Below are 26,816 nucleotides of genomic sequence, written 5' to 3' on the forward strand. Positions count from 1 at the left end.
CTATGACACCCATGTTTTTGCCCATGGCTGTCCTAAAGTTCCTCTATAGAACTTTCCATTTGCCCACAAGTATCCTAAAATTCCTCAATAGAACTTTCTTACTTAGAGTGGACATATACCAAATGTGAATAGAGACTTGGTTCATGGATATGCCCATTCTTTAGTTTTGGGGCCACCCTTGATAATAGCATGTATATTAAAAATAATAATTTTACAAATTTATAAATTAATTTATTATATATATATATATATATATATATATATATATATATATATATATATATATAATTTTTCATCAATATTTATTTGATTGAAGATTAATTTCAAAAAAAATTCAATAATTAATTAAACCACTTTAGTATGCAATTTTTAAAAAATTTCTTATATAAAAAATCAAAGTAGAGAGAAAAATAAACAATTTGAAAGAAAATTTGGAATGTTTACACAAAAGGTTATATTTTATTATTGTATTTCAACAAATTTTTTTTTTAATAATTCTTCATCGAAAAAAAAATTGTAGTAATGAATTAAAAAAAAAAAAAAACATGTATACACAAGAATTATTGGTTAAATTTAATTTGATAGAGATTATTTGGAATGGTTAAAGGCTTGCCCTAAGACCTCCATTTAGTATTTACCGTAAAACCTTATGAAGGGACTCTGAGAGTGAAGGGAGAGGTGGAAAACATGGCTTCTTCCTCAACCTGTGGCTGCACCCAATGGCTTCTCCGCCCACCACCACCGCCATCTTCATCTTCTTCACCATCCTCTCTTCCAAATCTCCCCATTCTATCTCCCATCCGCGGCAGATTACCATATCCTCTTTCCTCATCCAGTCGTCTACTCTCAACAATGGCCGCACCCAGAAACAATTCTAACCCAATCACCAGCAAAAAAGAAGAAGAGAACCAACAGAATGCTGATGGTGAAGAGGAAGAAGAAGTGGAGCTGCCCTGGATTGAGGAGAAGGCTCTGGACCTTGTGGAGTTCTCTGGGTCTGTGGCACAGGCCATTCCTGGCCCGAGAGTGGGTCGCAGCTCCTTCCCATGGATTCTCGCTATTCCCCTGGCCTATGCTGGTATCACCTTCGTTATCGCTTTTGTCAGAACTGTTCAAAAATTCAACTCCCCAAAGCAGAAACGCCGCAAATTGGTACCTGTTTTGCTTATTTGCTTCGTTTACTTTTTGATATTTGAGGACATTAACTCCAATGATGTGAGCTTTTGTAAGAAATTCTATGGGGTTTTGTTGCTAAGATGAGAATAGCGCATGTCTTGACATGGGTTTTTCGCTTTTCATTCTGTTTGCAATTATGAGAAGTAACATTTTTTGTTGTTTCTATGTTTAGTTTGTTGGGTTGTTTTTATTTGAAGATTTTAACTCAATTTTATGAGAATTTTTATGTTTATGGGTTGTTCTTGTGAGAAATTATGAGAGTCGGGAATGGTATTTGCTTCCCATATGACATGGGTTTTTTCAATTTTTGTTTTGTTTGCAATTGTCCGACCAATATTAGGCTTGTTAACCTCTCATTTTCCACATAGTTTGTGTGCTTATTTATCTATTTTTTCATCCTGCCTGAATTTAATACTAATTGCATACTCTATCTAGAGAACCTTCTTCAATTTACTTCCTTGTAGTGATTTTGTATCACTTACTTTCATTTCGTTTGCCTATGATTTAGAATTTATAATTTTAGGTCTCATTTCCTTTCAGTTGCTGCACTCAACCAATTTGAACATGCTCAAATGTTATGGTGTTATACAAATCCATTTAAGACCTTCACCATGCGAAATACAAGAAGATGGGGCTACATGATCAAGTTGGCAAAGAGGAAAACTGAAAACTCTACTTTCAAATATAGTAGCTTTTGAATTTCTAAAATTTGCCTTACTTTTCTCCCAATGCTGTATTGTTGATGAGATAAATCCACCATGTGTCTTGATAATGTGGCTTGGTTGAACCTTAAAAAGCACACCCCTTTCATACTGTTTTAGGCATTGGAGTCTGTATACACATGTTTGTTTTTTATGTATAAGGAACCTACTGGACTTGCTTTTGACATATGTGTAAATGCCTAATTGGAGATAACTTCTTCAGGTTAATAAAAATGCCATGCTATGCAAATCAATAGATGAGGTATTTCTGAATGGAAGAGATGAAGAACTGCAATCAGCTCTTAATGGACTTATGCAAAAGGTGAGGCACATGACATAACCATTTAACCTCAAATCTTATGATCATCTTCTAAAGAAATGGGTCGTCTGTTGGTAAGGGTAGCTAGTTCAACTTCATCTCTACTATAGACGATGGCATGCAAGGTTGTATGATTTGTAACTGAATTTTGTGTTAGCATGCTCTTTTATCCATTTTGTCATTATTTTCTGACATAAGGCACAGTCCAATGTTCTACTGCTTCCATTTTTTTGTTGTGTATTGCCTGCTGTTATGGAAGCAAGGTTATTGATGGTTTGTCCTTTATACTTCATAAGCAGAGATACATGGTTTTTTAATTTTATATTATAAAGCAGAGATGCTTAATACCTCACTCAATGAATAGTGCAATGAATTTCTTAATATTATGAATATTTTCCAGTATGGATTTGTAAGTGGGTGGAAGTAAACTTGACTAAGTCGTATTACATTTTTTTGTAACCAGAAGGACCAGTATTCCATGGTTCCAAGTTCCAACTTTGTTAGCTTGCAGGAAACCACTGGTCATCTGGCTTATCTTTTAACCATTTATCAGCTAAACTTAAGCAGGGACCTTACTATCATTCTTTTGGAATTTCCAGAAAAATGCAACTGATGTGACAACCAGATGGTTAAATTAATATGATTTATGTTTTCATCTTCTCCCTAGCCAAAACAAATAAATAAAATTGATTGGGAAATGCGCAACTTGCAACTTGTGCTTACTTCTGCATTTTTATTGTGACAAGTCCTTGGAAAATTTTTATAGACAATTAAGATGGTCTCTTAAAAGAATTTCTGGGCATTGGATGGTAAATTTAAAAATTCATCTAATTTTATTGATTTTTGGCCCTGGGGGTGGCACCAGGGGCAGTTTTCTCTAAAATTTGGTGTGACCCTTCCAAACATGTACTTTGTCCTTGTGTTATGATGGTTTGGTCATAACTGTTCTGCTCTTTTGCTCAGATAAATATCCTGTCTTCAAAACAAATCTACTTCTTCTTATTTTGTTGTTATTTCTATGATAAATCTTGTGTGTCATTATGTCATGTGGATGTATTTCAGCTTTTCATGACTCCTAATTCATATCCAGACAGGTTTCTCCAGGGAGGAAATTTTCCGCAAGTATATTCGATATGCATTGAATGAAAAACCTTTCAACCCTGAAATGGTTGCAACCTTAATCCAGTTTAGGAAAGCTTCATTGTTGGATGACTCCCAGGTTGCTGAAATTCTAAATGAAATCTCAAGACGTATTGTGCGAGACAAAGGTAACTCATCATATTACTGCTTGTGTTACCTATACAGTCCTGGTGCACGATCCTTTCTTTTACCAATGTGGGAATAATAGGATAAGACAAGATGATAGACAGACTGTCTCTGACTTATGTTTCACTGTTGATTGGCACACTATTATTTAATATCTCTGATAGGATGGATCTCACATAAAAACAGTAATAGTAAATATACTGGCCACTTCTGACCTTGCAAACCATTCAATAGCCATTTGACTGGGCAGGCCACCTTATTCCCCTCCTGGCTGCTCTTACTTAGTGCAAGATATGAATGCTTGGATTGGTTTTGTAATCTTGTAGTGCCTGACCTTACTACAAGTGCTGTAAGTGAAGAATCAAGGGAAAAGAAGGATGGCATCTGCCTGACCTCCTTCTTTGGCATGAGAATTCCTTTCAGCAGATGCTATTATTTTTAATACACTCATTATCTTGTTGCCAATCACAGACTAAAATAGTCACAGACTAATCGTCATGTTCTGGTGTCTCTTAGCTCAATAGGAATGCCTGGCATCTAATTTTGGTTTTAACCCGATTTTTTTATTTGCACACACAAGGGAAATATTGAAAGAGGACTATCACACAGGAGTTGGTTAATTCAGTATTAGGATTTTAGAGGTCTAAGCGCATCTCAAGAATATTTTCAAAAAGAACCAGTTTACTCAAACTATTTCTTGTACATTTATTACAAGATCAATCTCCTGATTTCTTAATATTGACCTTGAGTCTTTTCACTATGCTGGGGATTATGATGGAGCGGAGCGTACTGCTCTGCCTTATACATGAAAGTATATAAAAAAGATTGAAATTGAAAATAATACAATAATACTCAGTATCTTGGTGCATCATCTCTAAATTAAGCAATGTTGACTTGTTGAACTGTTATGAGCTGTAAAACAACAATCAATATGAAGCACCCAGCATGTTGTTTGGATCTCTAGTGTTTGATGCCACAGAAGAGAGGATCATTTTTAGATTCATCGTAGATGTGATCTCTAACAAGGAACATGTTAGAGTTGTTGAGATCTATTTCCATTCTGTTTCATATTGTTATAGATTGTGTGGTAGAGGATGTTATTTGCCTATCAATTTCTGTGGTTGAGGAACTTCCATTGCATTTTGCACTTTGAATTTGCAGAACCACAAGTAGTAAATGGAGTTTAAAAGGATTATTTGAGGAGTCTATGCTTGTATCTCTTATGCCATTTTAAGGTCCTTCAATATATTTGGTGGATGCTAACCTTTTGAGTACCTCTTAAAGGAACATAGCTAAAAGGAAAATACAATTGGACAAATATATTTAGTGTAGATGCACTGCTAGCAGATGCTGACTGCTTGCATGTGCTTTTCAGGTCCTGTTGTCATGGATATGTCGGGGTATTCTGAAAAAGGTTTCAAGAGAAAACTTGCTGTCCAGGCCCTGTTTGGCAAGGTTTTTTATCTATCTGAGGTAAGCTGCCGAGCTTTAGTTTGGTGACCTTTATTCAACCACTCAACTCCTTTCAGTTTTTCTATATTACATTTTTATACCTATAGCCATGCATTTCCTTATGCTATGCTTTTTATGAGGAATGTATCTGATCTGTGATAGATCCATAAAAGCCTTATAAAAAAAATCCCACATTCTGTTGCAAGATCAAATAGATTCTTTATGGTTTTATTCCCTCTTTCGGAGGATATCATTGTTTGGAAGGGTTGAAAGCTTACCAATCACTATGTTTGGTGCTGCAAATGACTGAGGTGTTCGTTATAAGCTCATTCAGGGCTGCTTATTTAATAAGCCACGCATAAGCCCTATTTCAAGGCTCTTTTGATTAATGAGTGAGTTCAGACATGTCCACCTTGGCTCTGTTAGGTTTCGCTAACAGGCTGATACATATGTTAGTTTCAGTTTCATTTGATCCTATTCTCTATTCTATGCCTTGTGAGAAGTTCTAAGGACTCCTCTGGCTGTTCTTTCCCCTTGGACTGCTATGCTTCAACTATATGTTTCAAAACCATTGGCTTACAGAAAATATGAATTCTTTATTCAGTTGACTTATAGGATGTTTCTTTCCTGCTTCCACCCCAGCTGTTCATTTTCCAACAACTTGTTGCATTCTCCTGTCATGGAACTTGTAAATTTGACTCATTTTTCATGTCATGCATTGGGGTGCAAGAAAAAATCTATCATGATGCTTTGAAGAGATTCAACCAGTGAAATATGATTTGAAGATGGATAACAGGGATATGAATATTTCTTTGATTTTGTAGTTCTTTTTGTTGTTGAAATCTGTATTTAGTTTGCTTATATTTCTCTCTATTTCCCATTGCTCCTTTACCTTATCAATTATTGGATATTTATCCATCAGCAACCAAGATGAGATAAGTCTATTGGAGTCGAGTTAACCTGAGATCATGTTACTGTAGGTTGGACACAACCGTTGAGCTTGAATACAGTTTTAACATGGCCCAACTGAGCCCAAATAAACCAAGATTAAGATGTTGTTTGTTTTTTTAATTTAATGTTGAATGCAATTTGGTTTCAAACTTTAGATGGTTTGTTTTTAACTTTTTTTTTTTTACTTTTTGCTTATTTTTTTAAATTTTTGATTGAATAGAAAAGGCGAAATATTTTAACTTTTTGCTGAATGCTAAAATTAACTTTTTGAAACAACCAAAACACAATCTCAACATGACCCTTGTCCTATTAATACTTAATATTAAATAGAAATAAAATAATAAAAAAACAAACAACTTGATACTTGATATTATTAAGTTATTAACTTATTCTTAAGTCCACGTCTTCATTTTACCTTTTTACCCTCATTTGCCCCAATTACCTCAATGATCTCTTTTGCTACTCCACGACCTCCATTGTTACCCAATACATTTTACCCTAATTATAATTTATGAAAATAAATATGTTAATGGGATGATTTAGAATAAATTTTAAGTTAATTTTATCAAACAACCTTAATACTTAAAAGTAAGGATTGAGTAATAAGTTTTAAGGCAATAACTTAAATATAATTTAACGTAAAGTCAACTTAAGCCATAAGTAATAAGTGCTATGTTTTACCAAAAGTTTGGCTCAGTTTGTTTGCAACCATAAGTTGTATGTGAGTTCTGGCCACTGCCCACCTAGTGGTGACCTACAAAACTTTTGGCAGGATTATTTTTGCCTTGTTAACAAGAATAGTCATGAATTTCTTTTTAGTTATGGCCACACAATGTCTGACATTCATCAGAAAAATCCACCACTCAGATTGTTTTCATTCTTTCAAGTTAATTTTGATATGCCTTTTTCATATTGTGTGATTACTTATGCCTTTTTTTGACTTTTTCAACCAGCTTCCAGAGTTCTGTTCAAGGGACAGCTCCTTAGTCATCAAGGAAATATTTGGCGTTACAGAGTATATACCTCTGCTTAAACTCTAGGCCAGTGTTTTCCCATGAGGGTAGTTTTTCATTTTCTGTAGTTCTCCTTTTCTCAGTGAAGATGCAGAGAAGATTCGTATGCACACTCTTTCTGAGGCCGGGGCTGTGGACTCACTCGAGAAAATGATGGACACTTCAGATACTGAAGATTCAAGCGAGGACGACTCCAATACTCCTAGCCCAAACGCATAAAGTCAGATGGTATTTAGGTGCTGATACTCGTTTCCCAATCTTACAGTTTCTTCGGCTTCGTTACTTCAGATTGATTTCTGTCAGAGTAAGCATGGAGATTGCTATGCATTACATAAATTTTTCGGTTTTTGAGTAAAATGTAGTATCAGTTAAGTGGCAGGAAATAACAAGAGAAGCATGATGATGCATTTAGGCGACAAGCAGTGAAGAGGTTAAGTTGATTGAGCTTTTGTTTTGCAGCAGAGGACAGAGTTTTGAGTTTTGTTTGGCATGAGTGCATTGCTTATGTAGAATGTGAATGTTGTTTCAGAAATTACATCACTTTGAAGGCGTACTTGTTATTTCAGAAATGGTAGAATGGAGGAGTCGATTTTGTTTTGTTGTTTATGCATGAAAATTTGCAGAGCAGGTTAGGAGATATATGAGGAGAATCATCCATGTTATGTCTGGTTAGAAGATGGTACTGCCGAAAAAAAAATGAAAAATAATAAGAAAAGTAAGTTAAATGAGTTCCATGAAGCGGGAAAAATATTTTATTAAGTTATATTTAGTTCTCGACAAGTTTAGAGAAAAAATGCAAAAGAAAAAAAAATGGAGAAAGGAAAAATATGAAATAGATTTAATGATTATAAATTTTATTTATTTTATATTTTTTATGATAAAATTAAATATAAAAAGTAAAATTTTATTATTATTATTTTTTCTTTTTCTTAGTATTTCTCTAAACCAAGATTTGTTATAAAAGTATTTTTAATTGAAGTAATTTTTCTTAAAAGTGTTATGTGATAGTGTTATTTTAAGAGTGAGTTTGATAGAAGCAATAAAAAAAAAATGATTTTTCAAGTATTAGAAATATTAAAAGTGGTTCTTAGAATTACTATAAAACAAGCTATAAAAATATGTTTAGTAGTAATTTTAAAAAATGTTTCTATCATCTTTAATACTTGAAAGATAAAAATTTTCAAGTATTTAAAAAAAAATTAAAAGCACTTTTTAAAATCACTGTAAAACACTTTTTAAATGATTTTTTTTTAAAGTGTTTTTACAAGAATCACTAATCAACTGATTCTTCGTAAAACACTACAAGTTATTTTTTAACACTATAAATGATTTTTTTAGATTTTTTAAAGTGTTTCCTAATATTTGTCAAACACTTATTTGAAAGTGATTTTATATCGTGTTTCTAACTTTTTTAATACTGTAAAAATAAAAAAATTTAAATATTAAAAAAATTAGAAACGCTTCTTAAAATCACTACTAAACATATTTTAAAGTCTATTTGGTAACTGTTTTCGAAAATAGTTCTAAATAATAACTTTTAAGTATAATTTTTAAAAATTGTTATTTAGTGTTTTGTAAAACAAAAGTTTCTTGGGTAAAAATTAAAAAATTATTTATTTTTCTTTAAAACTTCTAGAATTTAAAAAAATGAAAACATAAACAGTACACTTAATTAGCTCATATGCATCCTTTTTTTTTTTTTTTTCTTCTAATTGTATTTTATTTCTTTATTTAATTTGAAGTTTTTAACCGTTGCCACAAACTTTCCAAATCTAAATTTCAATTCTTTGAAAGAAATCAACTTTTATTTTGTATATTAGGGCTACTTCCATCACTGGTTACAGTTAAACTACCAAACCAAACGGCTTTCATAGGCGGAGATATCAATGCAAACAGCCCACCTACCTCTTTGGTTTTGCTGATCCAAATTCAACTACAATACACACCCATTCAGATCCCTTCTCTTCAGTTTTCGATTCATTTCATTGATACCCACGTTATTTTCAATTCAGAAATCCTCAATTCCACTCGTATTCACGACAGGCAAAACAAGTAGAAAATGATTCAACAAACCCTTCTAAAACCCTCTTATTCTTCAATCTCAAACCCACCTCTCAAAACCCCACCAAAATCATCCTCACACTCATCGACCCATTGTTACAATCATACGAGTTGGGGCTTGCGAATTGTGGGTTCATCATCATCATCATCAAATACCGAATCCAAATCGCTAAATGGGGCATTCACTGGCAGAGATCCGAACGTGAAGAAGCCGGCGTGGCTGAGGCAGAGAGCGGCGCAAGGAGAGAGGTTTGAGGAGGTTAAGCAATCACTTTCTCACTTGAATCTCAACACTGTCTGCCAGGAAGCACAATGCCCCAACATTGGAGAGGTATAAACCTGAAACGATATCAGACGTCACGTTCCCTTAATTTTCTTTCACTCTGTTTCCTCAGCAGCGAAATGGTTTGCGCTTTTTTGTCAGAATCACGTTTTCGAATTCGTTTTCTAAGATGTATATTTGGTTGGATTCAATTTTTTTTTTCTCAGCTGCCAAGGGTGGTTTGTTTCTGTCAGAATCAGGTTTCAGAGTTCCTTTTTGAGATACTTTTGATTCTTGTGTTTATAAGTATTTTTTCACGCGATTGAGATCTTCTTTTCTCTGTCAGAGTCAGGTCTTTAGAATTTGTTTCTCAGAAATGGTTTATTACAATATCTGTAAGCGTTTCAGGATCCTGGAAATATGGTTTTCCAGGGTTCAGATTTTCTTTTTGCATTTTTTTATTGGCTTAATTTTGAAATTTGTTGTGTTATCACTTTGAAAGAGTTTATAATTGTTACCAAAAGAAATCGTTTTTTCCTTACTTTTTTTATTAGTTTCAGTGTAATTGCAATTTTGGCAGAGAACTGGGACCAATGAACTGCATTAGCTTGTTGTTGTTAAATATGGTTACTATTGAGATTTTTCGGGTCTAGTGTTTGTATTGCGGAATATTGATACACATGGATGTGAAAAGGGGAGGATTCAAATTAGCTTTACTTATTTGGTTAGTGGGTTTCATTGCCTTCATGTAATTCCGTCCAACTATAATGTACAAGTTGAATGATAGTTTTGTGATTCTGAAATTTGGAAACATAAGTCCCTTTAGTAGGTTATGTTCTTCAGAAGTAAGTTATGTTGCTACATTTCATACATTCAATTTTAATTGATTGGTTTGGTCATTGAGAAGACATTTGAGGGCCTTGAAAAAAAGTTCGCAAATCTTATGGTAAAAGGTTACATCTCCTCTGGTGAAATTTATACACTTGTGACACCAAATGCGACTATCAGATGGTGGATTGTCATATTTCTTTTTCTTTTTTTTTTTTTTTTTTTTTTACAAGATTTAGTGATCTCTGAAGGAGTAGTGGAGGGATGTTATGGAGCCAAACCTTCAGAAATTGGGTGGAATTTCTGTATTTATCTTTAGGAATTTTTGTGCAGTGCTGGAATGGAGGCGGGGATGGCATTGCAACTGCAACAATCATGCTTCTTGGGGATACCTGCACTCGTGGCTGTAGATTTTGTGCTGTGAAAACCAGTAGAAACCCTGCACCACCTGACCCAATGGAACCAGAAAACACTGCTAAGGCCATTGCAAGTTGGGGGTAGGTCTTATACAAAGTCTATTTTTTATTGTTGAAGCATAGCATTAAATAATGTAAATAATTACACTTTGCTAAAGTTTAATGCTTCTATGTATGTTGTATATTTGATGAGTTGTCGGTGCTTTTTACTGACATGATGGCACTGACTCCATCTCACAATGAGTTTATTCCGATATTCTTTTGTCTTTTGGCATGAAAGTTTTAAGGAGCGCTGTAGTATTAAGAGTCCTAGCTTGTGGTATCGCAAATATGATTGACCAGTCTTCAGTTTTATAAGACGTCGGTGTGATAACATATCTGATATTTTATGGAGATTGAAACTTTTTGTTAGTTTGACGTTTATGCACAAGGAGTTGCTATGCGTGTTTTAGACAAGATGCATATGATCTACAAATTTTTTGGTATGTTTATTATACTTGCTTGGAAAATTATAAGAATTTTGATTTTCATTTTGTAGTGTGGATTACATTGTTCTAACAAGTGTTGATCGTGATGATCTGCCTGATGGTGGAAGTGGCCATTTTGCTCGGACTGTTAAGGCTATGAAGGTTCATATCTTTCTCTAGCTATAAAATCTAGTTACTGTGTAGTTAAAATTAGGGTGCAAGAAAAAAATTTGATTTTAGTTTCTCTAACTCCTGCAGAAATTCAAGCCTGAGATCATGGTTGAGTGTCTAACTTCTGATTTTCGAGGTGACTTGAGTGCTGTAGAAACTCTGGTGCACTCAGGGTTAGATGTTTTTGCCCACAATATTGAAACTGTAAAACGGCTTCAGAGAATTGTGCGAGATCCTCGAGCTGGGTAAGTGACTCAACCAGTCATCTTTCTGTTCTAAGTTTCAACAGACAATTAATTGTACTTCCTATTTGTTCCTTTTCAAAGAAGCAAACTTTACTACTAGGGTGTAAGTAAAAATCGAAAAATCAATCAAACCGATCCAATTCAACCAAAAGCAATTAAATTGGTTCAGTTTTCAATAATTGTAGAGGTTGGTTCAATTTGAGAATTTTGAAACCAACTTTATTGGATTCGTTTTCAGTTCTTTCTTTTCTAACCCAATCAAATCGATATTCTAAGACTTCCATTTCTTGTAATTTATAATTGTTGAATGTTCGATGAGTTTTCTAATATTTATTATTAGACTCTATTAAAGTAATTCATTGTTATTAAATTATGGTCAAATTAATTTCTAGATGCATTCATTATATTTTGAGTTAGAAACTTTAGATATATTTTGTACTTCAAACCCAAGTTGGTTTTAATACTTTCAAAAAATAAATTAGAATTAAAGGCCTAAATTAACTTACATCTAACTGATCATTTAAACTGAACCAAACTGACCTTAAACAAACTTGATTTGGTTAGGTTTTTCTATCACTAAAAGGTCGGTTCAGTTTGGATTCAAGCGTAAACCAACCATGTCGGTTCAGTCAATTTTTCTTCCAAAAACCAACCAAACCACACCTTTTGACACCCCTACTACTTTGATGAGCCATAAGTAGATAAAGGGAAAATGTAATATCCTTCAGAAAATATGGTTCTTTGGCTCTTTTGTGTAGTTGGTTTGCTTTCTGGTTTGAGCATGCATGGTTCAGTTATTCATCTGCATTGAATGTTTTTAGTTATATAACATCAGAAAACACTATGTGCAAGGCTTAGGTGTCTCTTTGGCTGCCCAGAAACTGATTCCCTGACCAACAACTGAGTTTATCCCATTCTAACATGTCAAATATTTGCTAAAGTAGTGAAGCCCAAATACTGTTACTGTGTTTTGCATTTCTTGTACCGATTCATACTGAAAACCTTAAATAGAGACTGCTTGGTATCTTTTCCAACAAAAACCCTCCTCTCCCTTAATCCAGAAGTCTATTTATGGAAAAAAATACATACTTTTAAAAAATTGATATTTTTCCTTTATAAGGATATTTCCCAAAAAATTCCTGAGTGGCCAATAAATACGTAGCTTATGTCAAGGATAAAACATAAATAAGATCAAATGTGCATCACAATCTCTTTCAGTCCCCCCCAAAAACCAAGGCAATAAGGTGACCTACCTTCACCATGGGAGAGGACACCAAATTAGTTTGGTTAGCCTATGCTCTGAGTCTCTGACTACCAAGTTAAGACCCTCAAGCCATTCCATCTTTAGTTGAGGTGGCTTTGTTGTCTTAAAAAATTAATACCAAGTCCTGAAATATCTTCAGACTATTTGTCTTTAGCACAGATCCAAGTAGGCATAACATTAGTGTCGAGGTGCATGAAGATAAAAGGTTGTCAGCAACATTTTGTATGTAGTTTGTCGTGATCCCCACTTCATTTGAGGCATAGTAATATGTCCTACTTCAATGGCTTTGTTGTCAAATTATTGTGGATGTTTATATTTCATCTTTCCATGTGTTGCTCGGTCACTGCCATGTGTTATTTAAATTGAAGAATCGTTAGGTCATGTCTCGCACTCACTTTTTATTGGTCCATCAGCAGTATGAAATGTGGTGAATCAGTAGATCATCTATTTCTGCTTTGTCACTTTGCTCAGAATGTTTGATAGTACATCTTTACTATAGCAGGCAATGAATGTGTTTCCCCGAGAGAGATTTCAGTTATCTTAAATATTGCTTTCTAGGGTTTTGGTAGGGGATTTAGGAGCAGAACTCTCTGGCATTGTGTTGCTTGCAACTATTTTTGTGGTTTTGGTAGTGGAGAATGTCAGTATTTTCAATGAACAGAAGTGTAGTCTTGCAGTGGGTCCTCAACTTCTGTTTCTACAGGGAATGTCCTTGAGGTTGGGTGGTGTTGTCCTTGTGGGAAGATATCTGATCCTTCTTTTTTCCTGTTTCATAACAATGAAAGGTGAACTTCTGGGGAAGTGGAGGTGACTTAGGTAAAGATAATTCTTTTTGATGCAAAAAGTCTTTGTGGGCGAAAGGAGAGTTTTTGGGGTTAGGTCCTCTTTCAGAAGGCTATTTTAGCTTCCTTTTTCTCTGTATGTATGCTGCTTTAGTGCATGTTTTCCCCTCATTTTTCCATAATTTTTTTTTAAAAGAAAGTATTTACTCACCCAAAAAAATTAAACAAAATGATCGTGGCAGAGGTTTCAGTGCTGGATAAGGATGACTAGCTCATTGTGCAACTTAACTTTTCCACTTGTCTTGCATGCAAATGTCTTGAAGCAGGTTGTGCTTTCACTTTAATTAAGCTTTATGTCTTCTCTTCACTAGCTAAGTGAGAGCAGTTAAGAAAACTGCATATATGTGCATGTTTAGACCAAAGTACAAAGTATCAGCCGGGTCCGGTATGACTTGGCCAAGAACCAATTAAACTTAGTTGACTTGATTGAGATTCCAAGTTGACTCGCTCGAAATTCCGAGTTGAATCATTTGAGTTATTGAAATATTCTCTTATTAAACCTAGATTTTTATTATTATTTTTTTCCCTTCCAAATCACAACAAAAAGCAACCAAAACTTAGAAATCTCTGAAAAATTAGACATTCTCTTCAAAAGGAATTTTTTTTCAATACCCATGACTACCCATAAAGACGATGAAGAAGAAGAAGAAAAAAGCATCCTTTGTGTTGACGATGTGACTGGTGAGAAACATCATATTTTTCTATCGACAACAACCTTCGCTTGTTTGGTGTTGCCTCTCCTTGCTCCTCTGTAGTGTATGTGGTGGTGTGGGTGTGCGACAGAACAAGCTCTTTGGCTCCATAATCTGGGTACCCTCTCTTGCGGTGAGGGTTAGTGGTGTTTGGGATTGGGAATTTGAATATCAGGGCTAAATGTATTGTAATTTGAATATCAGGACTAAATGTATTGTTTTATATAAGAACGATATATTGTTTGTGCATCAATTTGCTTTATGCTAAGGTGTTTAAAATTGGGAATTTGAAAATTATTATTTTATATGTTAAGTAGGATATGAATTGCTTTAATTTAGGTAATGTCTTATTTTATATGGTAATGGTACCTATATGTTGTATTATTTTATATGTTGATTTATTGTTAATAAGTTATTAAACCATTCCATTTATTATTACGTTAATATATTGTTAAATTTATTAGTTTCTTAATTTATTTAATTATAATTTTTTAGAACTTCTTAATTATCTTTTTTTGTGTATCACCTGATATTAAGTTGAGACGTAGAGACTGATGTGGCTTGGAACCCTCTGAGTCAATGACCGATACTGCAATTTTGAACCATGGTTTAGACCTAGCCTGTTGATTCCAAAGTGCATAACACAGTTAGTTGCTAGTTTGCTTATATGGGTGTTTCAAACCATATACATACCTTGTTGATTTAAGTTGGTCTTCCCACCCTATGTTTATGTCTGTAGATGCTAGCTTTGACTCAAATTTGTAATTTGGCAATGCAGGTATGAGCAGAGCTTATCAGTTCTAAAACATGCAAAACATAGCAAGGTGGGGATGATAACAAAATCATCTATAATGTTGGGTCTTGGGGAATCTGATGATGAGTTGAAGGAAGCCATGGCTGATCTAAGGGCCATAGATGTCGACATTTTGACACTTGGACAATATTTACAGGTGAGTTAATATGCAAATAGCTTTTTCATTACATCTAAGATAAAAGAGTAATGGAGGAGTGTGGCTACTTAGAATCCACAATCTGAGCTGTAGTTTTGGCTGAGCTTTCTTATTCAATGCTTAAGCTGGCTCTGATCTGCTGATGGTGGTGCTGATGTTGCCAAACATCTTTATGTTCATGCATGCATGCTTCAACAGAATAAGAGGCATCCACAAAAGCAGCCTCAGACAACGCACATCAACTAACTTCAGTTCAAGTTTTTAAACAGATCTATTAATAAGTACTTATGTTGCTGCAGCCAACTCCATTACACCTTACTGTCAAAGAGTATGTTACCCCTGAGAAGTTTGCTTTCTGGAAGGAATATGGGGAGTCAATTGGATTCCGTTATGTTGCTAGTGGACCCCTGGTAAATTCCCTGTTTCATTTTGCTTTAAATGATGATCATGAGCATGAATAAGCATCTAGAACTGCTCACAGGTTGGACAACTGGGCTAGGAAGCCATGTCAAATTAAAAACGTCACAGCCCTTTTCAAATCCATTCAAGCTCCTAACAAATTCAACAATGTGAGCGTGGACTGGACTGAGTTTGAAACGTAGTGTGGAAAATCCAGCAGACCCTACATTTCATTCACTTCTTGAAACTTCATTTCTGCCCAAGGCAATCTTCACCACCCCAACATGGGATTAACATCTAGACGTCTTGCTTTCTTATGACTACATATTACTGATATTCGACTTACAAGATTCTGACTAGAACTTCACCAATGTATTGATGTTCCAGGTTCGATCCTCATACAGGGCTGGGGAGCTCTTTGTTAAGTCCATGGTACGAGAAAGGGCCAGTGCCAGTGCCACTGCCAGCATAGCTTAGCAAGTATTTTGGCCATTGCTTGCAGACTGTCCACATGGATGGCTTCTAGGGCAACCAGAGCGCTGATAGGGGCCCTACTTGAAAGAGGTTTCCATAACTCATTCAAGGATCCAAATTTTGAAGACCCAGCATTCATTTCATTCAGGATTATTATTATTATTATTTTATGTATATCAATTCGTGTTGCAGTAGCCCTCTTCTCTTCCAATATTAATCCTTTTTTGTATCCTATTGAGAAAATCAGCCAAAATTATGGGTCCAAATCAAACCCTTTTTCCAGCAAAGGGGTGTTGATGCTAAGTAATGGTCCATTTCAAATAAAAGTAAACACATCATTAAATGTCTCACATGCTCATCAAGTGGAAACTCCTTATATCTAAATATGCATATTGGGTTTTGTTTTATCCATTAAATCATGTTTATTCTCTTCAATCTACGCCAAATGTTTTTCCAATTTAGGATGTAAAAATACTTTTTTAGTGGTATTTATTTTTTGACTGAATAGAAAAAGTTAAAATATTTTGATTAAGTTAAAAGTAATTTATTAAGATGTTCAGTTTAATTATATTTATTGATACCAACATGTTATTTTCCCCGACCCTATTGCCACCTTTTAAGAAATGAGCATCTTCTTTAGGACAAAGGGATCCTCTTGAAGTCTAAATTCCTAATATCAAAATATAATAAAAACCCCATAAGAAAAAAAGAAAACCAAAAAAAAGGGTTGAGCTTACTTGCACGGTTGCCCAAACACATCTCATTTTAAAAACCTTAGCAAAAGCACTTATGATAAGTAAGAAATTAATAATTAATTCTAGTAATTGAAGTTTAATATTGAAATTAATTTTCAAATAAAATATTATTTTCAGGAAAAAAAAAAGGGCAAATAAGAGAGGGAAAAGTAATTAATTGGAACAGTAAATAAAGTAAAAAAAAAAAACAACTGGCATGGAGAAGCGTTGTTCGCATTATTCAGGTTGAGTAATATTATTATAAAAATAAAATAAAATAAATAAATAAAAGAAAGAAAAGCAAGTATCAATCTATCTTTGCATATTTTTCCAAATCCATCTCTCTCTCTCTTTCTTTCTCTGTACTCTATACAAGAAGAGAGATACAGATAACTTTGGGCGCTCTTGGATTGCTTATTCCTCCATTTTCTTTCACAGTACGCATTCTCCTTTTTCAAAGAATCCGTTCACATATCATTTCTCTCTTGCTGGGTTTCTTTATTTGATTTGGGTATCCTTCTCTTTTTGCCCTCTTTCGGCCGCTAAAGATTGCCTCTTTCTTCTTCATGGATTTGGGTTCTTCTTGGGTTACTTCCTTTCCCCTTTTTCTTTTCTGGGTTTCTGTTTATTTGTTTATTTGTTTTTTCTTTTCTTTTCTTTCCTTTTTATTTTATTTTTTATTTTTTAAAATTTGGGGGAGATGAATGGTTCTGATCTTCCATCTTTACTATGCAGAATTAAGGGAAAAAGAAGAAGAAAAAGAAAAAGAAAAAAAAGAAAAAAAAGAAAGGAAAAGAAATAATTTGTGTTTGCTTTTGTTTGGGCAGTCTCGGTACTGTCTCTGGCCAGTTGTGTTTGATTTTCTTTGTCGTAATTCAGTTCTTGAAGTTCTTGTATTTGCCCTCTTTGCCTGTGAACATAGTGAATCAGTGAGTTATGGAATCATTTCTTTTTAGACTAATCATTTTCTTTGATGGGTTTTGTTGCATTTCTGTGTAATGGGAATAATTGATTTTTCCTGTTTCCCTTTTTAATTTGGAATCTTGGATACAGTTTATATTCATCATTGCCAGAATTGCATCCATGATTATCGCCATAGTTTCCAATGTGAAATTGTAGATTTGTCTCCATCCTCTGCCATTTTGCTCTATTAAAACGCAATGACTTTGTTAGTTCACTTTCACTTTCACTGGATTCTTGAAGTTGGGTCCTCGCATTTTCTTGCTAGTCTTGTTATAGGTCCAACGGAAAAGAAAGATGTGGTCCAACTGCTAGACCAGTTTCCTTTTGTAATCTCTTTATATACGTGTTATCTGATTGTGCTTTCATAGCCTGTTAGGTCCCTTTGGCAATGTTGGGCATGGATACATAATTGTTTTGAATTGTTTTGATTAAGGTGCTTCAAAGATCTTTTTTTTTCTTTGGCTTGCAGGACATACATGGGCTAACTTGGGCATTTCATGGGAGGTATAGAGGAAAGTGAGCGACCCCTGAAGCGTGTGAAAGTGCCCTCTGGAGGATCGAACAGTTTATCTGCGAACTTGTCTCTTACAGAGCCAAGAGAGCCCGCCTCAGGTTTCTCTTTGAGGGACTCAATGGCGTGGTCTCCGTCCTCCCAGGGAGACAGAGATGCAATTGGTTCAAAAGGCATAATCAAAAGACCTGAATTCATCAAAATCATAACCAGGGCGTTGTATTCTCTTGGTTATTCTCGAAGTGGGGACCTTCTGCAAAAAGAATCTGGAATATCCTTGCACTCAACTGTTGTGGATTTGTTTAGGCAGCAAGTGGTTGATGGGAAATGGGATGAGAGTGTGGACACATTGCATAGGATTGGGCTTTCAGACGAATACATTGTAAAATCAGCATCCTTCATGATATTGGAACAGAAGTTCCTTGAACTTCTAAAAAAGGAAAAAATCAAGGATGCTCTATATACACTAAGGAATGAGATTGTGCCCCTTAGCATCAATGTCAGTCGTGTCCATGAGCTTGCTGCCTACATTATCTTTCCTTCATCGGGTGCTGTCAGTGGGCCATCAAGTCAAGATGCTGCAGGTTCTAAGTCACAGTCTGCAATTCTGGAGAAATTGCAGAAGTTGTTTCCTGCAGCAATCATGATACCTGAAAAAAGATTAGAACAATTAGTTGAACAGGCCCTTGATGTTCAGCGAGATGCATGTGCTTATCATAACACTTTGGATAGTGAACTCTCCTTGTACTCTGATCACCATTGTGGAACAAACCACATTCCTTCTCAAACATTGCAGGTTAGGAAATATATTACCAATTCAAGGTTGTTTATGCTAAACCTTCTTGTCCTCTTTATTTCTTTGCTCAATTGGTCCTTTAATGGCAGTGGACCTTTTGACATTGTTCATAGAAAATGCAAATCATTGGGTTATTAAAAAAGGTTATTAATTGAATCTAACTGATTCTACGGTGTGGTTTTTGAGTAGGACTTTTTATATCTCAATTTTCTATAACAATAACAACAAACAACCCACTATACAGGAAGAAGGAAAATAATTCTGGACTTTTTATATCTCAACTTTTATATTAGTCTCATTTTCCTATAAAAAGAGTGACTTTTAACTTATTCTCAATGTCTCATCCCTTGATAGGGCTACAATTTGGGTGGGTTGAACTGAACCCAATTTTTTACCGGCTTGGGCAACTTAATCTGCAATTTAGGTTGGGCTTGGGCAAAAAAAATGTCAACTTGTATTAAGTCTGGGTTGGGCTTGGGTTAAGGGCTCCGGCAAACCTAGCCTAGCCTGAACCCTAATTATATATTTACATAAAATTTAAATTATAATTATATATATGTGTAAATATATATTATTTAATAGTAGTGTACTAATATCCTTTTCATTTTTATTAAGGTATATTTATTGTTTTAAATGTTAGGGAATGATATAGAGTTAAGAATTGATGCATCTTTAAAGATTTGGTTATTTTAGTGTCATGGAAAATTAAATTGTCTTTCTTGTTTTAATTTTAGATGTACTTTTGCTATTATGTGAAAGATTGGTTATCAACTTTTAAGTTACTTTGAGAAACGTATGAAAATCATTACTCTTTCTGATAATTGTGATGGGTTGTTTGAATTGTTGATTATGAATTGAAGTTTATTTTGAAATATGTAGGAAGTATAACTTTTACACTTAATTTGATTTTGACTTGGAAATTACTTGAAAATGTCACTTAATCTTATGTGATGGTCTTTTGTTTTGTTTTGTTTTTGTTTTATTTTCAAACTTTTGATTCATTTTATTGATTATAGAATAGAGTTGTAGCTATTGGATCTATTAACTAAATGAATATTATAAATTTACATATTAATTAACATATTGATATGCAAAGGTTAATTAAATAAATTTTACTAATAATTCTTTATTTATTAACTATAGGTTGATTGGTAAAATATGTAGGGAAATGGATGTTAAGCTTAGTGATGCTTCCTAACTTGACCAACCCAAATATATATTTACTAACTTGAGCCTAACTTAATTTGAACCTAAGTTTAGAGGGTTCGGTTGAATAGCTTGTGTTGATCCTTGGATTGGGTTTGGTTGGGCTTGGGCAAATGAATTTTATGTAGGCTTGGGTTAACTATCAACCCCGACCTAACATGCCCAAGGAGCGCCCCTCTCCCTTGTGAATCCTTCACTCTACTCTAAATTTGTGAGATATGTGGTGGTTGTCCATGGCCAATATACTTTGTAGATAAACCACAATTAGTGGATTAAATACTATCTTAAACCCACCCAACTGATGGGCTGAATGTTTAAGATATTTATGGCTGGCCTTGTTTAGAAAATTGACTTCTAACCAACGTTGCATTAGTCTTGTATCACAGTGGTGGATGGCCTAATCTAACCTGAAAATCTAAATGTATGCCTACGAAATTACACATTTATTTTAGATAATATAATTGCCCTGCCCTCCCTCCCTTGTTTATCTCGCCTTTTTTATATATCTTCTCTATTTGCCTATTAATAATAATAATCATGCAAACCATCCATTGGAAAATTTAGTCCTTGCTAAAGTTAGAATCATTGCATGACTTGTGCCAAAAAAGAAGGTTAATACCTGTGATGTGCTTTTGGTGAAGAGGCATTACAAAGCCCTCAAAAGGGTGTGGTGTGTTATGTACAAGGAGAGTAAGAGAATTAGTGACTCATCTTTTTCAACACTGTCCACTAGAATTGGGGTTGTAACGTGAAGACTTGCTGAGGTGGATTGGGATCCTAGAAGCATGGAGGAGATGTTGATAATTTTATTTAGAAGTAGAAAATATGATATAATGAAATTGATGGCCTAGAATTAGCTTACATGTATGTGGATCCTTCTAATAGAAAGTAAAAGAAATAGCTAATAACAAAATTTCTAGTTTAGCAAAAGAATGCTGAAAGGAACTTTTGAGAACTCCTTAGTGACACATCTAACAAGTTAACAAGTAATATGCTATCTCGCAAGCATCATCCACCATTCTTTGGTTGCCCAAAAAATTTATTGTTCAGTTTCTAGGTTTGTCAAGTTTCTATTAACTCAAGGTTCAAGTAAAAGAACTATGAGATTGTGGAGAAAAAGCGAGATATGGAGGAAACTCTCAATATGGATAGGAGATGAAGGCAAATGAACTGGTGGTAGAGGGATGTCCCCAAACCAAAAGTCTTCTCAAACGCTGAATAACAAGGCAAGCATTGACATGAATGTGGCAAATGAAGTCCTGGTTGCCCTGGTCCATCCTTTTAAAGGGACGCTAAAGCAAGTTCCTTACTTCAAAGTTCACATCCCACCCAATACTATACAAGGCGTTAATGCTTTTAGTATGCTCCCTATGGAACCGTCACAACCACTTACCCACTAGGCCTATTCCTTGCAACAATACCTACTAGGCCTAAACCTCCTTAAAATTTAGGACCACTACTTGATTCCTCCAATCAAATGGACTTGACAGGGGTCACCAAACCCCCCTAACCATAAAGAAGTGGCGATATAAGAAAAGTTCAAATAAAAAATAAATTAAAAAAAAGGGATGCATTACTAAGATGTTACAGGCGGCACCAATTGAGAAAAAGATGAGAAATTAATTAAGATGGACCAGAATTTCTCCAACTATGTTCATCATTAGTTGTACTCTTATGCTATGTTTGGTTCTTGGAAAGTTTGAGGGAAAATGCAAAGGAAAAAATAGGGAGGAAAAATGGAAAGAAAGAAAAAGTGGAGGAAAATAAAAAATATACATGAAGTTAATAAATTACTTTTATATGGTTCTTCAAACTCATTTCACTTATTTTTCCTCTTCTATATAAAGATTAAACAATTTGAAAATGCATAGTTTCTAACTAATTTTAATTATTTTGATTTTCTTTTGTATTTTCCATAGTGAAACCATATATGAGAAATTCATTTTCCTTTGTATTTTTTTTTCTCTCCTTAAGTACTTTCTAAGAACCAAACATAGCCTCATTGTTTTCATCATTTTTTGTCACTCCATTATTATGAATCTATGATTTATTAATATAAAAACTTTACTCTTATTTTTTCATCTTCATCAACCACTTTTCAATCTACTTAAACATGTGATATATGACTTAATGCACGCCAATTGCTGTTATGGATTTTATTAGCTTGATTATTTTGGAGTGCTAGCGTGATTCTTCTTTATTCTAATGGAGCAGGTGCTGCAAGCACATTGTGATGAAGTTTGGTTTTTGCAATTTTCACATAATGGGAAATATTTAGCCTCATCATCCAAAGATCGATTAGCAATTATATGGGAGGTAACTTTTTTCCCTTAAGCTTTGTTGAGCAACTTCAATTTTTGTTTTTTGGATGTACTGTTTGCAACTCATTGTTGTGCTGCCCTCCCTCTCCAACGTTACTTGGAAGCTGATTGACTCACAAAAAAGACCAGTTACATGGTTGAGCTATTCAAGTTTTCTTGGCAGTAACCAATCCATGATGTCATAATGACATTATAATAAATTGATTTATAAGTATATCAGGGCTACAGCAAGTTGTTTGTCAAAATTTATTTTGGTTTTCCTGGAATATCAAAGAAGATGAGGATGAATCTGCAACTTCCATCTATGGCAAACCCACCACGGAAGAAACCTTTGTTTGCTTGTATTCATCATAATCTGTAATGGGTGAATGATGGAGCCAATTTATGCTTGTATCCTCTATTAAATACCTAAAGGATAGAAGCTACAGTCCTTGGTTCTGGCTTCCTAGATCTAAAATTGATGAAAGAAATCATGGACTGGGTTTCCTGAATTTGATACAGTGTGGTGACTATTGCTATTGAGAAATCCCACTCAAGAAAAGAAGGCAGTGATCTCAGGAATGAGAACCCTGGTTTGGGTTTATATTTATGTATATCAAAGGGGCGAAAAATGGGTGGTTTCTTCAACTTGAGAATAGTTTCTCCAATTAAATTGCCTAACTGTAGGTTTTCAATGATCTGTTCACAACTGTTTTTAGTATTAATGGTTTTGGGGGCTTGCTGAGCCGGTTGATAGTCAAGATAGTAAAACCATCCAGTTGGTTCAGACCAATTTTTTAAGATATTGGTCAACTCTATTTGAATTTGTAAAAAAAAAAATTCAGAATACTTTTATAACTCTGCAGTAATATCAGAATATTATGGGCTATGATTTCTCCTGTTATGTCCATGTGTTTGTGTGTGTATTTATATTTCTATGTATGTTTCAAAGTACATACAAACAGCGTCCCTAATTTTATCTGACTGGAAATACTTTTCTTTGAATGTCTTCTAAATATGATACTGGATACATTATTTGACCTCCTGATGTGGTGTGGTGAACAAAGGTATAGGTAAGATATAGGGAAATGAGTTTTTGGTTGCTTTTTGTTAAGTTTTTATCCCCTTCAGTCTTCCTTTTCACAGAATTCTTTCCTAATATTTTAGTGTGATACACAGGACTGGAACTCCCTGTTTTTTCTTTTAATTGATAACTAAGAGTTATCGATAAGAAAAAAGGTTGTGAAGCATCAGCAAGGCCTATTGCCCTGTTCTATTGAAACTTAAAGTAAAATAGTAGTAAGAATGTCCATTACAAGCTGTCTTAGATATCAAATGACACCTTAGTGACATATTCTTGTGCTCTATGCATACTTGCACTAAGAATTTGAATCCTGTCAATATTTCCCACTGTTGCTGCATATGTTTTTCCATTATTATTGTTTTCCTGAGTTACAGCAGAAATTTTATGACTTATTGTTTTTTATTTTGAAAATATTTTTCTCTCTTTTGATTAATGAAAAATTGTACCTTTGTAGGTGAAAGATGATGGTGAAGTGTCATTGAAGCATAAACTAACTGGTCACCAGAGAGAAGTGTCCATTGTTTCATGGAGCCCTGATGACCAGCAACTCCTCACATGTGGGGTGGAGGAAAGTATCAGACGCTGGGATGTCAATTCTGGTGAATGCCTCCACATTTATGAAAAGGCTGGTGTTGGCTTAATTTCCTGTGGATGGTTTCCTGGTGGTAAAGGGGTATTTTCTGGCATGACTGACAAGAGCATCTGTTTATGGGATTTGGATGGTAGAGAGTTGGAATGTTGGAAGGGGCAGCGGACACTCAAAATTTCAGATATAGCCATAACTGATGATGGGAAGAGAATCATAACCATGTGTAGAGAAAATGCAATTCTTTTGCTTGACAGGGAGGCTAAATGTGAGAGACTGATTAGGGAGAACCAAATGATCACTTCATTCTCTCTATCTAAGGACAACAAGTTCTTGCTGGTTAATCTTTTAAACCAAGAAATCCATCTTTGGCGCTTAGGAGGTGATCCTGATGTTGTTTCCAGGTACAGGGGTCATAAGCGGACTCGATTTCTCATTAGATCTTGTTTTGGAGGACTTGAGCAAGCATTTATCGCTAGTGGGAGTGAGGACTCAAAGGTGCGTTCTTTTTTTTTTATTTTTTTATTTTTTTTGTCCTTTTCATTTTGATGGAATTATATTTAGGGGCTGTTGGATGACACTATTCCCTGAAAAAAGTTATACCAGATTTTAGTTTAGTATCTTCAAGTGTGCTGCACAACTATGTTCTACATGAAAAATGACAAGTATCACCAGTCCACACAAGCATCTAGTTAGCTTGTTGCATAATATGAAATGTAAAATGAATGTAAAATACGTCCTTGAGGCCTAGCTCAAGTGGTAAAGGGATGGGGAGGGTTTGTGGGAGGTTTCAGGTACAAGTCCCAATGGGGACAGAAATTTACCAATAAAAAAATATAAAATATAAAATACATGCACAATTTGATGGTCTTTTGGCACTTTTTAAGAAAAATTAATGTTCAAATAAAAAATGCATTCAAATGATCCACCTTCATTTACCGCTTTCATAATCTAACACTATTTATTTAAGTTCTCTACATGGTTAAGCTTGTTCAATTACAATTTATTTATTTATTTATTTTTTCTTCTTCAAGAAACATTATCACTATGTTTGGTTTCAAGAAAGAACCGAAGAAAGAAAAAAATGCTCAAGGAAAATTATTTTCTTACGTTTAGTTTTATTATGAAAAATATGAAAAAACTTAATCAAACATAATTAAAATTAGTAAGAATTTTATGCATTTTCAAAGTATTTAATCTTGATATAGAAGAGTTAAGTGAAATAAATTTGAAATAATATATAAAAATGATTTATTGACTTTAAATCTATTTTTTATTTTCTTTCACTTCTTCTTTCCTTCTTTTCTTCTCTACTTTCTTTTCTTGCATTTTCCCACAAATTTTCCAAGAACCGAAGTAGCCTTAATGTCTCTCTCTCTCTCTCCCTCCCTCTCTCTCTGTCTCGATTATTCTAAGAAAATTTAAAAGGTATGAAATTGTAGAATTGTGTCTGTGCCTTACTAGCCAATGTGATACATGAGAAATGAATGTTTAACTCAATACTAAATGAAAATGATGTATATTCTTTCCAAGTGCGACAAAATTATTGATGTAAGAGAAATGCATGTTTTTCATGTCCTGTTGAGATGTTTTCTCCTAGAGAAAGAAAGCTTAGACCAGACTTTTTTCCTTACAGTTAGAGTTATAATGCAGCCCCTAGACTTTATACGGAAAAATGCAAGGATTGTCTGCTTGTGGCATAAAATTGTATATGTTGCCAATAGAATACTCTGTAGAATTAACTCAACATGGTTCTGTTTGAGATTATCATAACCAGTGATGTTATGTTATTGAGGACTGCAGAAATTAATGCTTTGATTAGTTGTCAAAAGATGACCGACGTATATAGTTTACAATGGATGGGAACTTTGGAATTTCTCAAGGAAAACTAAAAGCTGTATACTCGATGAGTCCATAGTTTCAACCTTCAATGACATACCAAATTGAATCAGCCATTGGTATGAAGCGATAACAAGGATCCTGAAGTGCATACATAGATTTACTAATGTCATGCAATAGGATCAGAAGAAGTAGCTGCATCTCTCGACCTCATGCATATACACAGACACGGGCATTTACTTTGATTTGCTTCTCCTAAACGATTTAGTAGGCTTGTTACTGTGAGGAAGTCATGCCTAATTTGACAATTCATGTTTGCCTGGTTCTTGTTTTATAGGTGTATGTATGGCACAGAGACACTCCAGAGCCTTTATTTGCTCTGCCTGGGCATTCTGGAGCAGTTAATTGTGTGAGCTGGAGTCCAACAAATCCTCACATGTTGGCGTCTGGGAGTGATGACTACACGATACGAATATGGGGTTTAGACCAAGTTAAGCTCAAGAACAGGGACAATCAAAGGAATGGCATCAACCACCACTCAAAAGGGAAAACCTGAAACCATCACCTGACTGCTGAAACATTCCTCCAAATCATGGTGGGGATAGTAACCTTCTTTTCTTTCTTCTCTTTCAAGTTCATCAACAGCTGGTGTAAATTCTCCTTTCTTTTTAACTTTGTCTTGTTGGGATGGAAAGCAGGCAAAAGCATTTCAATTACGGGGCTGCTGCTATCTGCCAATGAGCTTTATACAACTTGATCACCATTGTCTTTTCATTGCTGCTCTTCATTTGATTTCACTATAGAATTTGTGCTAGTTGAAACCCATTTCTTATCTCTTTCTTTCTTTC

The 26,816-nt window shown here is 34.5% G+C and overlaps 3 protein-coding genes across 9 annotated transcripts; all 3 read left to right on the plus strand.

Moving 5' to 3' along the window:
* Positions 1 to 599: 599 nt before the first annotated feature.
* LOC100250766 (uncharacterized) lies at positions 600 to 7,482 on the plus strand. Its single transcript, XM_002268121.5, has 6 exons — positions 600 to 1,152; positions 2,101 to 2,199; positions 3,287 to 3,464; positions 4,838 to 4,935; positions 6,819 to 6,880; positions 6,962 to 7,482. The coding sequence occupies exons 1-6, from the start codon at positions 688 to 690 to the stop codon at positions 7,095 to 7,097; spliced, it is 1,038 nt and encodes a 345-aa protein (XP_002268157.1). The 5' UTR covers positions 600 to 687; the 3' UTR covers positions 7,098 to 7,482.
* Positions 7,483 to 8,687: 1,205 nt separating this feature from the next.
* LOC100243894 (lipoyl synthase, chloroplastic) lies at positions 8,688 to 16,299 on the plus strand. The gene is made up of 7 exons (XM_002270044.5): positions 8,688 to 9,270; positions 10,363 to 10,526; positions 10,984 to 11,074; positions 11,171 to 11,328; positions 14,905 to 15,076; positions 15,376 to 15,486; positions 15,863 to 16,299. Exons 1-7 carry the CDS (start codon positions 8,938 to 8,940, stop codon positions 15,950 to 15,952), a joined length of 1,119 nt encoding a protein of 372 aa, XP_002270080.1. The 5' UTR covers positions 8,688 to 8,937; the 3' UTR covers positions 15,953 to 16,299.
* A 688-nt stretch (positions 16,300 to 16,987) lies between these two features.
* Positions 16,988 to 26,793, plus strand: LOC100266218 (WD repeat-containing protein 26 homolog). 7 transcript variants are annotated; one of them, XM_010657664.3, is made up of 6 exons: positions 16,988 to 17,120; positions 18,116 to 18,953; positions 22,374 to 22,475; positions 23,998 to 24,627; positions 26,306 to 26,563; positions 26,667 to 26,793. In XM_010657664.3, exons 2-5 carry the CDS (start codon positions 18,144 to 18,146, stop codon positions 26,522 to 26,524), a joined length of 1,761 nt encoding a protein of 586 aa, XP_010655966.1. In that variant the 5' UTR covers positions 16,988 to 17,120; positions 18,116 to 18,143; the 3' UTR covers positions 26,525 to 26,563; positions 26,667 to 26,793. The 7 variants fall into 7 exon arrangements, with proteins under 7 accessions (XP_010655966.1, XP_002270103.1, XP_059595883.1 ...); XM_059739900.1 differs by having other exon boundaries at positions 16,995 to 17,270; XM_059739901.1 differs by having other exon boundaries at positions 16,995 to 17,194.
* The last annotated feature ends 23 nt before the right edge of the window (positions 26,794 to 26,816 follow it).

This window comes from Vitis vinifera, chromosome 10, assembly GCF_030704535.1.
Source record: "Vitis vinifera cultivar Pinot Noir 40024 chromosome 10, ASM3070453v1".
Classification (NCBI taxonomy): Eukaryota; Viridiplantae; Streptophyta; class Magnoliopsida; order Vitales; family Vitaceae; genus Vitis; species Vitis vinifera.